The sequence below is a fragment of the Vipera berus genome (genome assembly GCF_964194415.1).
Source record: "Vipera berus genome assembly, chromosome: 2".
Classification (NCBI taxonomy): Eukaryota; Metazoa; Chordata; class Lepidosauria; order Squamata; family Viperidae; genus Vipera; species Vipera berus.
The window spans coordinates 115,729,183-115,745,544 of NC_138203.1; the positions used below are offsets into that span (position 1 = coordinate 115,729,183).

Genomic DNA, 16,362 nt, shown 5'->3' on the forward strand with positions numbered 1-16,362 from the left:
CCAGGATCTTGTGATTTACATTCAGATGCTTGGTGTTGTGATTCAGTGTCAGCCTGTGGGTTCGGCAGTTGGGTCGGACGATTCAGAGGAGGAGCAGGAGGAGGGGTTTGGAGAGGACAGTTCTGAGGCATCGCAGAGCTCTCAGCCAGGCCCCTCTAATCTGGTTACTACTCAAACCCAGCTGTGTGAGCCTGACAGCTTGGATGAAGATGACCCACAGCTGGCCTTGTTCAAGGACGCCCGAAGCAGGAGGCAGTCAAGCAGGAGTAAACAGAGGAAGGCAATGGGGCACCTCGGAAGGAGACAAAGAGAAGCCACGCCTTGAAACTGTTTAAAAGGGGAATGTGTGGGAGGGCTAGTTGCTGAAGGCAACCATTTGATCAGCTTCTGTTTTAGTGGTTCGTATTTTGTTTTGCTCTGTTTGCTCTGTTTTGGATCTGTTTTGTGTAAATAAATTTGGCGGGCTTACTTCCAGCCTTTTGCCTTTTGTAAAGGGGTTGTCCCTGCCTTTTCTGCAGGGCCGGTAGTAGGCTGGAACAGAACACTTGGCAATTGATTCATACTTATGATGGTCACAGTGCCCCAGAGTCATGTGAAGTGACCAAAACCTGCTGCAACCACCCAGCAGATGGGGGGGGGATAAAAACCAAACAGCCCCCCCACTGCCAATCCTCAACAGAAATGGTCACAACAATGAAAGCCTCGGACAGGAGGAAGAGCACCACCGGGAGGGCAGGCAGGTATCTTGCTCGGCTGTGGCTTGGGGGCACTTTTTTCAGTGCCTTTGGAACTTCGAACAGTCACTAAGCGAACTGTTGTAAGTCAAGGACTACCTGTACTTCATCATTTTTTTTTTTTTTGGGGGGCGGTCATCAGGTTTTTGACACCTTGCCTGGTGACTGGTGGTACTCAGATGTTGCCATATTTAAAAAGCCCTGGACTAGAGAAAAAACAAAAACATATGATATCATCAAGAGAGTAAAAGAATTGAAATGGAAATGGGCTGGTCACATAGCAAGAAGAACTGATGGCAGATGGACCAAGGCAGTCATAAAATGGATTCCACTCGATAAAAAGCATCCACGAAAGAGACCTAAAACAAGATGGATCAATGACATGAGCAAGTATTGTGGGCCCAACTGGCAAAAGAAAGCTCAAAACCTTATTGGTTGGAAACATGCAGAAGAGGCTTTCATCCTGCAGTGGATAGGCAGTGGTTAGAATGATAATGAAGAGGATGAGGAGGATTAGGAGGAGGGATAGCCATATCTAAGAAGTAAGGATAGACAAGTTTGTTATATTGAACGGTGTTGGTATAAACCAGTGTTTTTCAACCGCTGTTCCGCGGCACACTAGTGTGCCGCGAGATGTTGCCTGGTGTGCCGTGGGAAAAATTGAAAAAACACTGACCTAGGAGACAGTGGTGAGAGGAGGAGGAGGAGGAGGAGGAGGAACAGCCGCGGGCGGAGCGGCGCTGCAAGACTCTCTGGCGGGGAGCTCTGGTCACCGGAGCCTTGACTAAGCTGACGGCCCTACTTCGCTGGAAGCAAAAGCCCGGGAAAAGAAGTGGGCTCGACCTCTCTAGGCACCAGGGCTGCATGGCAGCGTAGCTCCGCCCCCTTCTCTGGCTTCGGAGGGTCTCTTGCTGAAGAGAGAGAAGCTGGGGAGAGGCGACCGGCTCGCTTATCGGAAGAGGACGGACGGGCAGCCAGCCCGGCTCGCCTGAGCTGTCGCGTGGTTGGTTGCCTGCAACGTTTGAAAAAGCTCTTCTTCCCCAGCACGCGCCACTTACTCCTTACTCCCCGCGCGGCTGAGGATGCGAGACTCCCACCTGGTTGGCTGCCTGGCTCCGCTTTCTTTGCTCGCCGCGACCCCTCGCCCCAGCCCGAAATAGAGGGATCTGACCGCTTCGCTCTTGGAGGCTTCGCTTGCGTCTGAAAAATTACATGGCTGATTTTTTTTTTAACCTGTCCTTTTGATACGTTGCATAATAAAATGTCCTTTGGACCAAAGCAATTAAAAACCTTTGGGGTCCCCCCCCCTGGAGTGAAGTGCTTTTGATGGTAAAGGTGAGAAAGAAAGAAAAAAGGAAGGGGAAAAAGGAGAAAGGGGGAAGGGGAAAAGGGAGGGAGAAAGAAAAAAAAGGAGAATAGAAAAGAAAGAGAGAGAGAGAGGAAGGGAGGAAGGAAGGAAGGAAAAAAAGCAGGAAGAAAAATTAAAAAGAAATGCAAGTAGCTTCCAATTTCCACAACAAGTAGAAAGCAAGAAATTGAGAGAGGGAGGGAAAGAAAGTGGGAGAGAGAAAGGAAGGAAGGAAGATAAAGAAAGAAAAGAGGGAGGGAAGAGAGGGAAGGAAGGAAGGAAGAAAGAAAAGAAGAGAAAAAAGAAAATACAGAAAGAAAAATTAAAAAGAAATGCAAGCTTTCCTTTTCCTTCACAGCAAAAACAAACAAAAGCCCCAAAATAAAATAAAATAAAATAAAGAGGATAATAATAATAATAATAATAATAATAATAATAATAATAATAATAATAATAATAATAAGAAGAAGAAGAAGAAGAAGAAGAAGAAGAAGCAGAAGAAGAAGAAGAAGCAGAAGAAGAAGAAGAAGAAGAAGAAGAAGAAGAAGAAGAAGAAGAAGAAGAAGAAGAAGTTGGAAGGGACCTTGGAGGTCATCTAGTCCAACCCCTTGAGAACACAGGCCATCCTCGACTTACGACCGTTCATGTAGCGACCGTGGGGAGTCCAACGGTGCGGAAAACGGTGCAGTGCCTCGTGATTTTTTTCATGAAACAAGTGTGCCTTTGCCCAAAAAAGGTTGAAAAACACTGGTATAAACAATACTTTGTTGTATTTCCTTTCATTTTTTTCTACCTCACACCTTTAATTACTTTTACATTGTTTCTGATTCCCCTTCTGTATTTTGTATAATGTTGATGCCCCAAAATAGAACAACATGGTGGACAAGTACATTTAAGTCTTCACTCTTAATTCCGGAAGGATCTGAGATGGTTGTATGAGGCACTTCAATGACATGGTAATGTTGTTGAAGTTGGAATTTTCCAGCTATTTAAATTTTGTACATATATTTGGCAGCAAATGATAGGTAACAGAAAATTGATGTTTTAAAATCTACAATCTAAAACTGTACTGCCAAAATCACAAATTTGTCATTAATTTTAATGTCTTTGTTTTATGCCCCCAAAAATAACGCTATATCCTGCACTAACTTTCAGTCAGCCTTCTATGTTTTTCTCACCAAAATGATAATTATCATTCTCTTGACTGCAGGTACAAAATGAATATCTGTTTCTCCTTCCTGAAGATGATGATGTTCGTATTTAATGGAGTGATCTTTGTAAGTATGCGCTAGAATAGATGGCAACTGGTTGCAGCAGAGAGCCGAATAAATAGTTCAGGAGGTTGAACAGATGCATAAAATACACTTTTTCAAAATATCTGTGATGTGCAGATGTGAGAGGTTTAAGAGCAGTATGAGCCTCATGTGTGGAAATACTCAGCAATCTTAATATGTTCCATAGGTTGCAACAGAAAAAAAAATATGAAAAGAAAAAATGGTTTCCCATCATTCTCTTATTTCCTCCGTCCTCCAGTTCTTAGCAAATCACTTCCTGTCCAACACTGAATGATAAAAATAATTGCAAGGAATAATTGAAGGATTACATACCCATCCTTCTCTGCAAGTTTGTCTATTAAAGTATGTGTGTTTGCTCACCAATAAATAGTTCCATTCTCAGTACAAGTAGCCATCACTTAACGACCCTAATTGGGACTGGCAACCCTGTTGCTGAGTGAAATGTTACATGACTGCTCCACTCAGCAGCAGCAGTTCTGGCACTCCCAGTTGCTGTCTTTGAATGAATACCACACAGTTGTTAGGCGAGAACCCAAGCCACTATTGGAAAAAGGTAAGGAACAGCCTCTACTTCAACTTCCCCCATCCACCTCTCTTCTACATTTCTGCTCTTTTGGTCATCTATATACCCATTGCTGCTAGCTGCTGCTGCTGCCATCCAGCCCCCTCTACTGCTCCCACACCAGATGCTCACTGCATTATGTACCAGTACAGTACCAGCCAGGGCCTTCTTTCATGCCACCTTCTTTCATGCGAGTGCAGCCACTGTCTACCTTGTGCACCAGCCTGGGCTTCCATTTGTACCCCGCTAGCTCACAAACAAAAGCCTTGATTAATATCTGAAAGGGGCTCTGGAATGGGGCGTAAATGGAGGCCTTGGCCAGCACAAAACAGAGATCCTGGGTGGGATGCAAACAGAGGCCATGGGCTGATATACTAGTGGTATAGTATGAAGTGGGAGTGACAGTGGTGGACATAGCAGCAGGAACAGCTGGCAGCAGTAGATAGGCAGACAGCCAAAGGCCAGTGAAAAATGCTTCAAGTCATCACTGAATGAGTGGATGTTAAATGAGGACAATCTGTAGTGCTGGCAGATATATAGTATCTAGTTAGTGTCAGGCTCCAGAAACCAAGAAAGACATACGCTGATTCTACCAAGCAGATTTCTTTATTGTTCCTGACCTGTACAATCACATTGTGGCAAGATGGGTAGCAAACAAATTTAGTATAAACAAACAAACAAACAACAGAATCTTGCCAAATTGAAGCACCCTGCTGCCCACAACATGCATAAACTACAAACTCTGAACTATTAGGGAGGGACTGTCTTCACTCTCTTTGCCTCACACAAACTATCTGAACTATGCTGCCTCTTTGTTCTCTGGAATGCATCCTGTCATTCCTGAGAATCCAGACTATATACTATCACAAATAAAGCAGTCATCTTTTAAAAAGATATAGTTATTATGGCTGAAATATTCCACCAAACTCTGAATGGATTTTAATGCCTATTCTTTGCTTTCTATTAAGAAAGATATTGTTCTGTTTTATTTTAGATTTTTTATATATTACTTTTTAACCTATTTTATTATGGATAGTCCTCAGTTAACAACCAGTTGTTTTATGTCCATTTAAAGTTACTATGGCTATAGAATGAATGCTTTACAGCCTATAAAGCAGAATTCCCAACCTTTCGTGTGGTGGCCCAGAATGGGGAGAGGGGAAAAAAAGGGATGAATGGGGGGGCATAAATGCATGTGCATGCGTGCACACTAACACCTGTTGCTCACATGAGAGGCCGTCAGCACTTGTGCAAGCGGGGCCGCAAACACTTGCAATACTCACGCAAATGGGGAAGCAAATGCCAGTGATGGTCACGGTGCCACTCATATGAGTGGGGCTGTGAACGCCCACAAGGCTCGCAGCAACGCTCATGCGAGTGGGGTTGCGAATGCCTGCCACGCTCATGACAACACACAAGTGGGGCTGTGTATGCATGTGCATATGGACACATCATCCAGCCACTCATATGGCCCAGTGGCCAATAAGCCATGGCCCGGCAGTGGACCATGGACCACAGGTTGGAGAACCCTGCTGTAAAGCACCTCCAGCTGTCATAAATGGTCACACTGCCTCCCATAATCATTGACTACATGTCAGGGGGGGTCAACTTTATGACTGTTTGTGGCCTACCATGGTCACATGATCATGATTTGCAATGTTTTTGTCAGTTTCCAGCATTTTATGCTGGTTTCCAATAAAAAACACTCAGTTGGCTTAACAATTGTAGCCTTTACTTAATAACTGCAGTTTAACAACTGCTGCAAAAAAGGCTGGAAAATTACTTCTGGTCATGTGAGTACCTCAACTTATAATTGTAATAACATATGTAATTATGGGCTCAATTATAGTCGTAAGTCAAGGATTACTTGTATAGATTGTACATTGCCTTGAGTATCCACTGCAGTAAGGAGGAGTTTTATGAATGTTTCTAATCAGTCTATCGATACTGGTTCAGTTTCTTAGGAATGAAATGTTGAAGACAACAAACAGTCTTTGCTCAAAAGCTTTTATTGCAGAATTAGAAATTTGTAATGCAGAAATGATACCTTCTTTTTTCTCTCCATTTTCCTCCCAGCTAGGAGGCCTGGCTTTGCTGGGCATTGGTATCTGGGTGAAGGTAGATGGTGATTCCTTTGAGAAGATCCTTGGAGTTGCTGCACCACAGATGATGCTTCTGCTCCATGTGGGTTACCTGTGCATAACAGTTGGCAGCATCCTTTTCACCATGGGCTTTTTGGGATGCTGGGGAGCTGTGAAAGAAAGCAGATGTCTCCTGCTGGTAGTAAGTGATTGGCAAAAAGACCTTGCCATGGACCAAACGTAGGTGTCATGAAATTGCTAAGCTGTAAAGTTCACAAAGGACTACTCGCATCTTCACTTTACTTATGCTCCTGGACGTTTTCTGCCTCCTAGTTCTTCTGAATGGTGATATGCTGGTGGAGCCCCAAAATAAATGTCCCAGCCACCATTCATCATGAAAGGATCACCAGGCTCTTTTTTAAGCATTTTTGATTCTTATTTATTTTATGGGGCTGAATTAAAGTCAGTTCTCAATATTGGTATTACTCAAAAAATTTAGTTAGGTGGAAAACAGTTATTTTCTGTTACTTAGAATTCTCTTAATATGTTAATAGATAGTACAAAGAATTATTCCAGTTAGAATCTTTATCAGCAAAAGTCTAATGAAAGGTTAAAGGAGTTGTGGATAGATCCTGAGGACATATCCATATGTGCTCTGAAGCACATAAGTGCATTCAAATTAAAAATGCCGCACAGCCCTAGTACTGAATGCTCTTTGACATTTGAATTAACCTGTCAGCCCCTTAAGACAGATCAAAAAACAAGCATCACAAATAATAGACTACTTTATTGAAATAGGCTTTAATAACATAATCTTGAAAGCCTAACAGTTTCTCCTTCTTATACCCAAGAAAGTCAAGGCAGGCTAATCTTGATTTTCTTCATCATGACATCAAACATCATTATAAGGCCCTGAGAAGTGCCTTAAAATTCATCTCTCTGTGAAGCCTACGCAGTTTAGAGACAGCTTAGTTAAATCATCTGGCTGCTTCATCCTGTCAAATAGGCTGTTCCTTAAATGTGATGTGGGGGCAGTCTCAGGGCACTTCATTTTTGGCAGGATGTTGCCTTCCATCCATCTCATTTATAGACGGTAAAAGTACAGTATGCCTAAAAATATGTTGCTCTATAAATATTATTAATACTATGAGAACAAACTAACAAAAAAGAATAACATACATTGTCTATTCACTACAGTATGTTTCTTTTTCTGACAACTAAAACCAATTATATGATACAATATTGAATCTTTCTATTTAAAACATTAGATAGTCACTTTATTTAGATTTTGCCTAAATCCTAAATCTGCTGTAATCCTTAACCGGCATTTCCTAGCTCTGGCTTTCCTGGTAGTGAACAGCATATTTCTCTGTTTCTAGTTTTTTGCAGTTATACTGGTAATATTCATAGCCGAAGTGGTGTCTGCTGTTGTGGTGCTGATTTTCTCCACTGTGGTAAGTCATGGCTGACATTTAAAGATTGATACCCCTTCAGTCCAGGTTTTGCAGTGAGACATCATGAAGACAAATTTAGCCATTTATCAAAAGAAAAGTAGCACTATCTAGTTTGCACAGAAGACATATAGTTCCATTGTGTTTTGAAAAAAATACCAAAGGGATATTCATGTAAAAACAACAACAAAAAGGATCATTTTGGCCACTTGTGAGGAGTACTGATAAGTGTGGCAATGCTCCAATCTCCTGAAAGTGTCCTAAGTGAGCATCAGGACAAGTGCTCTTGGATGAGATTCATAAATTACTAAATGAGATGGAAGGACCTGGGTTGACTTCCTGCCAATATGAAATGATTGTTTCTGAATCTGTTAGTTGTTTTTCCAGGGCCCCCTTTTGAGGCAGTGACTTTGCTTTCTCACATCAATGTATTTCCTCCCCCACCCCACCCCGCCCCATGTCCACCATCTTTCCCAATGTCCATCCTACTAGGATATTTGGAAGTATAGTCCAATAGGTCTAAAGAACAAAAAATTTAGGCAGGCCGATTTAGCATGTTGATGACACAATTCATCCCAATACAGTGAAGGATGTTGAACAGTTGATAAGGCAGATGACATTTTAAACAGTATTATCTGGAAGTGAGGTGACAAATTGTAATATTATCATTTACCATTAATATGCCTCTTGACTCCAGACAAATATATTTGTTGAACACTTGAAAAACTGGGCCATGAAGACTTTAAAAGAAGACTATGGCAGGCAAGAAGACCTTACAGCCATTTGGGACACTACAATGAAACAGGTAATTCAGCTGGCAAAGACCAGTTTTATAAAATCATAGAATCACAGGGTTGGAAGGGACCTTGGAGGTCTTCTAGTCCAATCCACTGCCCATCCTGGACAAATTAATGTTCAATCTTTCCTTGAAAACCTCCAGCAATGTAGAATTCACAGCTCTGGGAAGCAAGCTGTTCCACTGACTAATTGTTCTCCTGCCAGAAAATTCCTCCTTAGTTCTGGATTGGATCTCTCTCTAACAGGCATCCTGGAGCACTGGGAAACTACTAGAGGACTGGAAAAGAGCTGATATGATTCCCAACTTTAAAAAAAACAAGGAAAAAATGGAAAGAGGGACACGTAACTAAGGCAGAACACCAGCAAAGATGAAGTCAGGAAAGCTAAGGCTCAGAATGAACTAAGACTTACAATAAATGTCAAAAATATTTTTTAAAAAAAGTTTCTTTCAACATGTAAAAAACAAGAAAAAAGTCAAGAAAAAAAATCAGTCCACTAATGGGAGAAGATGGCAAGAAGGTAATAAGCAGCAGGGAGAAAGCAGAACTACTAAATTCATTCTTCGCATCTGTCTTCACAGAAAAGAAAAGCCTAAGCTACCAAAAGCTGAACCCTAAAAGACAGACAAGTTAAAATAGACAAGAAAATGGTAAGACAACACCTATCCAGCCTAGATGAGTTCAAATCACCAGGTCCAGATGGATTACATCCCAGAGTTCTGAAGGAGCTGATCAATAAAATCTCAGAACCATTGAACCATAACTTTCAAATATCCTGGATCACTACTACTAAAGAACTGGAAAAGAGCTGATGTTCCATCTTCAAAAAAAAAAAAGGGGGGGGGGGATGGATCCAGGAAACTACAGGCCAATCAGCTTGACATCAATTCTTGGGAAGATCCTGAAAAAAATAATCAAGCAGCAGATTTGTGAAGAATGAACAAGGTGATTAATATAAGTCAGGATCACTTTATTAAAAACAGATTGTGCCAAAAACAACCTGTCTTTTTTGATAAAGTGACTAAATTAGTGGACCAAGGAAATGCTGTGGACTTCAGTAAGCTATTTGACAAAGTAGACCGGGGCTTTTCAACCAGTGGTACGTGTACCACCTGTGGTATTTTGCCACGTGGCAGGTGGTACACGACTGCTAGCCAAGTGTAGCAGGGGAGGGGAACGAGCCTAAGCGAGCCAAACCTGAGGGAGAGGCAGCTGCAGCTGCATGACTGTCTGGGCTCAGTAGAAGCTGGCAGGGCTCCAGCTGATTGGCTTCAGCTGATTGGCGCTTCCAGAAGCAGCTTGGAGCTGGAGGTGAACTGAAGAAAAGGGGGGAAGGAGAGGAGAGGCTATAGAAGGAGGTGGTTTGGGCGGGGGAAGACAAAAAAAAGACATCAGGAAAGGTTTAATCCCTTTAAACAAATGTAATTAGTTTTACCCTCTTTAATTGAGTCTATCTATGGCTTTTAGAAAGTTTTCTTTGAAGGTAAACAGGCTTAATTTAAAGCTAAAGCTTTTTGCAATTGCCGGAGCCTTTCAGTCTAGAATTGCAACATTGTGACATGAATAAATGAATGAACCTTTATTGTCAAAGTACAACCATGTATACATTGAGGTTGGCTGAGCCTCCCTTTGTGCCACCCCCAACTCACAGTGAGAACAAACCCACCATCTTGTTACACCATGTGAGCTAATTGCACAACACACCAGCCTCGCAAGTCAATCATACATAAAATTATAAAATTATTTCCCATGACAGCCAATGGATAGAAGCTGTTCTTCAGCCTGTTGGTATGGCTGGCTATACTCTCCTACCTGATGGTAGGAGAGTAAAGAGGTACCGACCAGGGTGTGAGTCGTCCCTGAGAATTTTTCTCACTCTTCCAAGGCAGCGAGCCCTGGCGATGTCATCCAGTGGTGTCAGGGGACAGTCCACAATGTTTTGTGCTGTGCTCACCACCCTCTGTAATACTTTCCTATCTGCAGCTGTCAGGCCAGGATACCAAACCACAATACAGTGCGAGAGGACGCTCTCTATAATAGACCAGTAAAAGAAGGTCATTAGCCATTCTACCCTGTTCTTCCGCAAGACCCTGAGGAAGTGGAGTCTCTGTTGGGCCTTTCTGGCCACCTGGGTTGTATTGACTTTCCAGGTAAGATCTTCACAGAGGTAGACTCTCAGGAATTTAAAGGAGGAAACTGCCCCCTCGATGTAAAGTGGGGCAGGTTTCCTCCAGAGGTCTAGCACCATCTTTTTTGTGACATGCCTGAGGCACCTTAAAGAGGGGAAAAAAACGGAGTTTGTGTTTCTTGCTTTGCACTTGATTCCTGTGTCTTTAAGGGTACAGGGAAGGGATTGGGGGTACATTCTTACTACACTGTGGAAGAGCTCAGAAGGGAGAGAGCAAGAAGGGCTGACCAGCTAGCTCAGGAGTCTACAAACTTAGAAACTTTATGACATGTGGACTTCAACTCCCGGAATTCCTCAACCAGCCATGAGGGCTGAGGAATTCTGGGAGTTGAGGTCCGCAAGCCTTAAAAGTACCAAGTTTGAAGACCCCTGAACTAGCTGGTAGTGGTGCATATTAATAAGCATGGATAAATTCATCATACATTTGTCAATGCAAAGGGAAGGTGATTCAGCAAAGGAACAGCTACCGAAGAAATTAAAACTGATACTTTTTTTCTATAGTTTGAAATATTTTATTAGATTATAGAATAAAATACAAAAATACAAAAGCAAATAGTAGGACACAGTGGGGAAGAAAAAGGGGGAAAAGTGAGGGGGAGAAGGGAAAAAGAACATACTTCCTCTGTTGCAGTAGAAGGAAGCATGAACATTGAACCTCAACTTTTTACTTTTCCATAACATTATAAACTAGCCATTTGTCAGGGCCCACTTCAATCCCACATCTTAAGAAAGCAGAACTCTTGGAAGCGATTTCTTCCAACAGGAACTTTTATTAAGAGTAGTTGATAGCAGGCATAATAGACAGGATCTGAGATTTCCCATGCAGAATGATACATTAAGAGTCTCTTCAACCTCTCGAACACCACTTGGCATTCCATTGTCCATTTCAGTGGCTGGCTGGGATTCACTGAGGGTTCCCCCTTCATTCTTAACATGTTTGTGAGAAGCAGGGCTATTTGGGCGAACACAGGGATGAACTGGCGGTAAAAGTTTGCAAAACCCAGGAAACTTTGCCATTGCTTTCTTGTGTGAAGTGGTGCCCATTCTGCCCTGACCTTCTCGGGGTCCATTTTGATGCCCTGTTGGGATATGCAATAACCCAAGTAGTCTATTTTTTCCTGGTGGAATTCACATTTTGATAGTTTGGCATATAGGTGGGCAGCTCACAGTTTCTTTAAAACAGCTCTGACTAAATTGACATGCTCATCTTTGGACTTAGTGAAGATAGGATGACATCTAAATAAACCAGGACCCCCTTGAATAGGTGCTCCCTTAGCACCTTGTTGATCAATTGCATAAATACTGCGGGGGCCTTTATATTCCAAATGGCAAAACTTTGAATTGGTAGCATCCCATTGGGCAATTAAATACAGTTTTCCATTCGTCCCCTTCCTTAATCCTAACACGGTAGTACACTTCCCTTAGGTCTAGTTTGGTGAAAATTCTTCATTTCGATAGGTGGGAATAACATATCCTTCATGAGGGGTAGGGGGTATAGGTTACTTTCACTGATTGCACTCAGGGTGCGGCAATCCACACATAAATGCAAAGTGCCCTCCTTCTTCTCCCTAAATAGGACTGGAGCGGCCACTTTGGGTTTGGCAGGTTCAATAAATCTCCTTTCTAGGTTTTTGTTTGTGAATCTTTCCATCTCCTCCTTCTCTTTAGGGCTCATGGAGTACAAACTGGGCTTTGGGATTTTTGCCCCTTGTTTGATTTCTATGGTACAGTCCGTGGGTCAGTGACGAGGGAGCTCATCCACCTGTTCCTCACTGAAAATGCCAGCAAGGTCTCGCTATTCCTCCAGTATTTCGGGTAACCCCTTTTCCCACCAATACTTTCTCCACTCCTGGGCTTGGTAGGGCTCCTTGGGGTGTTGAGTTCGCATGATTCCCTTTTGGGAATTTGAGCTCTGCCAACCTCCAATCTATCCAGGGGTTGCTTTTCTTTAGCCACACCAGCCCTAGGATCACTGGGCATTCCATTCCTAGGCTAGGGTAGCTGGCACCCCCACTGCCCCTGCTATGGACCCATCTAACTGGCTGAACAAGATCGGCTTTTCAGCCTCCTCACCAATTCCCCCAAGTGTCAGGCTAATGAGGCAGCCGGTGCAGCCAGAGCCTATGAGGGCTTTCATTTTGACAGCTTTGGGCATGGAGCTAATATAGTCACTGTCTTGAGGATGGGCGTGATGGGTCCACTTACCAGGGATTCGTCCTCTGAGTTGTTGTCCGAGGAATCCACCACTCCTGCAGTGTAGGCTGGAGTTTCCTGCCCATGCTTGGCAGAGGGTAGGGACTCTACGGCCTCTGTTGCCTTCATGGCGGGTTCTCGTGGCTTGGCTGGGGACTTCCCTGACTTTCTGGCCAGTGATCAATTTGGGGTGCATTGAGGGACTTTCAAGCGGCACTCTATGGTGCGATGCCCCTCTCTCCTGCATTTGAAACAGTCTGTTGACTTCTTGGCCATGGCCAGTGGTTTTGCTGGTTCGCACGACAGTTCAGGGGGCGAGCGGCCCCATAGCTTTCCTTGGCGGTGCCTCTTTAGTAGGTCAATTTCTGCTTCCTCCACCAGGACGTACCATTCGTCTAGCCGGCGTGGTTCCCCTCGGGGGAGGCAAGCATCATACAGGTTGTAATTTAGGCCATCTTTGAAGTGGCTAAGAAGGATGTCTTCCGGCCAGTTCAGCTTGTTGCTGATGGCCCAAAATTCTTGCATATATTTGGCTACCGGGTGTCTGCCTTGCCTCACTGTTTTAATCTTCTCACATGCTTTTCGGTCAGCCAGGGGGTCCTCAAATTGCCTTCTCAGTGAGGACACGAAGTGGTTGAAGTTGTGGAGCTCTGTGGCATTGGAATCATGCTGTGGAAGCTGACAGATTTATCAAAACATTTTATGAGAAGCACCCCAACAAACCAAACGTCAGCTCCTAACTTGTGTTTGTTTACTTTATGGGATCTGTTATTTTTTGTAAGGGGGGGGCAGATGTCAATGCTGCAAACATTGACATGTTTTTGCACTGACAATGTAAGAGACAGCCTTGTGTTTAAACTCCTTCACTTTGAATCTTGAAGGGAGGGAATTTTTCTAACGTCTATTTTGAGAAGATAAGAAGCCTGCATACAGAATGGGAGGAGAGACCTCATATGTGAAACTAATTGGATAATGTGATTTATGACGTGTAGATAAGGGCGGGGATTGTGTGTGTGTTATGATGGGTTTGGAGGGAGGAGATTTCAGTTTCTGGCATCCTGCCATGAGTGCCGATGTTTTGTTTCATTACTAATACTTTTTAGATAAATAATATGCCTGCAATTTGTTTGATTTGTCTTATTCATCGGAACCAAGACATCATGCCAGAATCTCCTTTCTTTCAAAGGGGGGTCCTGAACCCCTGCCTCTGTCTCTGGTAGGAGAGGTAAGCTGGCAAAGGTTCAGGGAAAGAATTCAACCCCATACCGAAATACCCTCAGTTACCGTCCGCTTCCCAGACTCTTGATCTTTGGGTGAGAGTTTGGGAAGAAGTTTGGAAAAATACAAAGGTGGCCTTAAATAAGATTTTTGAGACCTACAAAAAGCAAGCTGACAAAAAGAGAGCTCCCCAAAGAACATTCCAAGTTGGGGAAAAGGTCTATTTGTCGACCAAATACTTACGCCTTAAACTACCCAATAAGAAATTGGGACCAAAATTCTTGGGGCCTTTCCCCATTGTGAAAATCATCAACCTGGTCACAGTAAAATTGAAACTCCCCAGACATTTGGGGAAAATTCACCCAGTGTTACATTGCAGCTTACTGAAACCTTTTCGAGCCTCCACTTTAAGACCACCCCCTAAGAAAGCACCTGGACCCCTCAGGGTAGCAGGTCAGACCCATTATGAAGTGAAACGTATTCTTCACTCTAGAATCTTTAAGGGAAAATTGCAGTACCTAGTACAATGGAAGGGATACCCATTGTCTGAAGCCATTTGGGTGAAATCTAACGATGTGAAAGCTGACAGACTTATCAAAAAGTTTTATGAGAAGCACCCCAACAAACCAAAAGCCAATTCCTAACTTGTGTTGTTTACATTACGGGATCTGTTCTTTTTGTAAGGGGGGCTGGATGTCAATACTGCAAACATTGACATGTTTTTGCACTGACAATATAAGAGACACCCTTTTATTTAAACTGCTTCACTTTGAATCTTGGAGGGAATTTTTCTAACGTCTATTTTGAGAAGATAAGAAGCCTGCATACAGAATGGGAGGAGAGACCTCATTTAAAAACCTATCTATTTGAACAATCTGGCCTGGTCTGATGGGTTTGGGGTTTGGATTTGGTTTTAACATTGTTTTAATTATTGTATTATATTGGGCATAATTATTTAATCTTTTTAAACTTTTGTATGTATATTTTGATATTTATTGCCCTGTACACCGCCCTGAGTCCTTCAGAAGAAGGGCGGTATAAAAATTTAATAAATATATATATATATAAATATAATATATATGTGAAACTAATTGGATAATGTGATTTATGATGTGTAGATAAGGGCAGGGATTGTGTGTGTGTTACGATGGGTTTGGGGGGAGGAGATTTCAGATTCTGGCATCCCTCCATGAGTGCCGATGTTTTGTTTCATTACTAATACTTTTTAGATAAATAATATGCCTGCAATTTGTTTGATTTGTCTTATTCATCGGAACCATGACACATGCAGGTTCACCATCCAATTTGTGTCCGCCTTGTCCAGAGCGGACTGCATGATACAGATGCAGGCTTTGTTGCTGGGGATGTCTCGTCCATATTATTCCATGTAACTGAGGACTTGGGTTAGGAAGAACCCCAAGCATTGCGACTCTTCCCTGAATTTCACGTCCAGCAGCGGGAATCTTTGGATGAATTGGTACCTTCACTGCCGATGGTGGTGTCTCCCATCCTGATTGGCAGCTGCGGGTCAGCGGGGAGTGGGGGCTGCCGAAGCGGTAGCTGCTGTCTCAGTGATCTCAGCAGACGTCCCTGGGACTTCAGCTTTCAATTCCCCCTCAGTATCTCTCTGGCTGCAACCCAAGGCATTGGTGCAGCTGCGGGGTTCAGGTTTCTCATCCCCAAGAGAGCCAAGGGTTCTTTTCATCAGGTCAATAGCTTTCTCTAGGATCCAGTTTGAGTGCTGCGCGTGATCTTCTTCCTCTTCACTAAGGTGAATGGATTTCTCCATTTCTTGCTTCCATCTGGGTTCGTGGCTGCCTCATCTCAGGGTCACCTTTCTCGATCTCTTCTCTCACTCATCTTTCTTTCCAACGCCCATCAACCACTGAGGTTTGTGGCTGCGCATTTCCACCTTTTCTTCTTTTGAGGAGTAGGAAGTCTTGAATCTTGACAGCTGGCAGGGTCCCGGCTGGAGGGAGGGCTCCAACTTCACAGTGGGTTCTTCCTTCCCTGCCCCATCATCCAACATTGTAGATTTTGCAAAGTCCCCCGGTAAAGGTCTTCCTTCCAGGTTGACTATTACTGCAGATCCTGTCTAATGTCAGGACCCACTTCAATTCCACATCTTAAGAAAGCAGAACTCTTGGAAGTGATTTCTTCCAGCAACTACTTCTTCCTATCAACTACTCTATTAAGAGTAGTTGATAGCATGCATAATAGACAGGATCTGAGATTTCCCACGCAGAATGATAGATTAAACTATCACCAAGCAAGACCCCACCCAATAGTACACCCGGCCACTATGGGATGGCCAATCCCCAGGTGTTAGGTCTATTGTGGGAAAAGGGGAGATAACATCAGCCCATCTCCAGTTCAGGGAGCAATGGTCGGTGGCTTCTTCACATCTTCCTCTGATAGCATAGAAATAAACCAGGCACTGAGGTTACATTCCTTATTTCCTCCCTTGTTCTAGCTGACAGTTTAGGGTAGGGGTA

The 16,362-nt window shown here is 43.3% G+C and overlaps 1 protein-coding gene across 1 annotated transcript in view; it reads left to right on the plus strand.

The window, feature by feature from the left end:
• Nucleotides 1-3,116: 3,116 nt before the first annotated feature.
• TSPAN16 (tetraspanin 16) overlaps nucleotides 3,117-16,362 on the plus strand; it is a gene marked incomplete at its 3' end in the record, with an annotated part of 28,612 nt that continues 15,366 nt past the window's right edge. Inside the window, exons 1-4 of the mRNA XM_081318925.1 lie at nucleotides 3,117-3,359; nucleotides 6,016-6,222; nucleotides 7,400-7,474; nucleotides 8,169-8,276. Of these exons, the coding sequence (XP_081175051.1) occupies nucleotides 3,300-3,359; nucleotides 6,016-6,222; nucleotides 7,400-7,474; nucleotides 8,169-8,276 (450 nt within the window). The 5' untranslated portion in view covers nucleotides 3,117-3,299. The remainder of the gene's footprint in view (nucleotides 3,360-6,015; nucleotides 6,223-7,399; nucleotides 7,475-8,168; nucleotides 8,277-16,362) is intronic.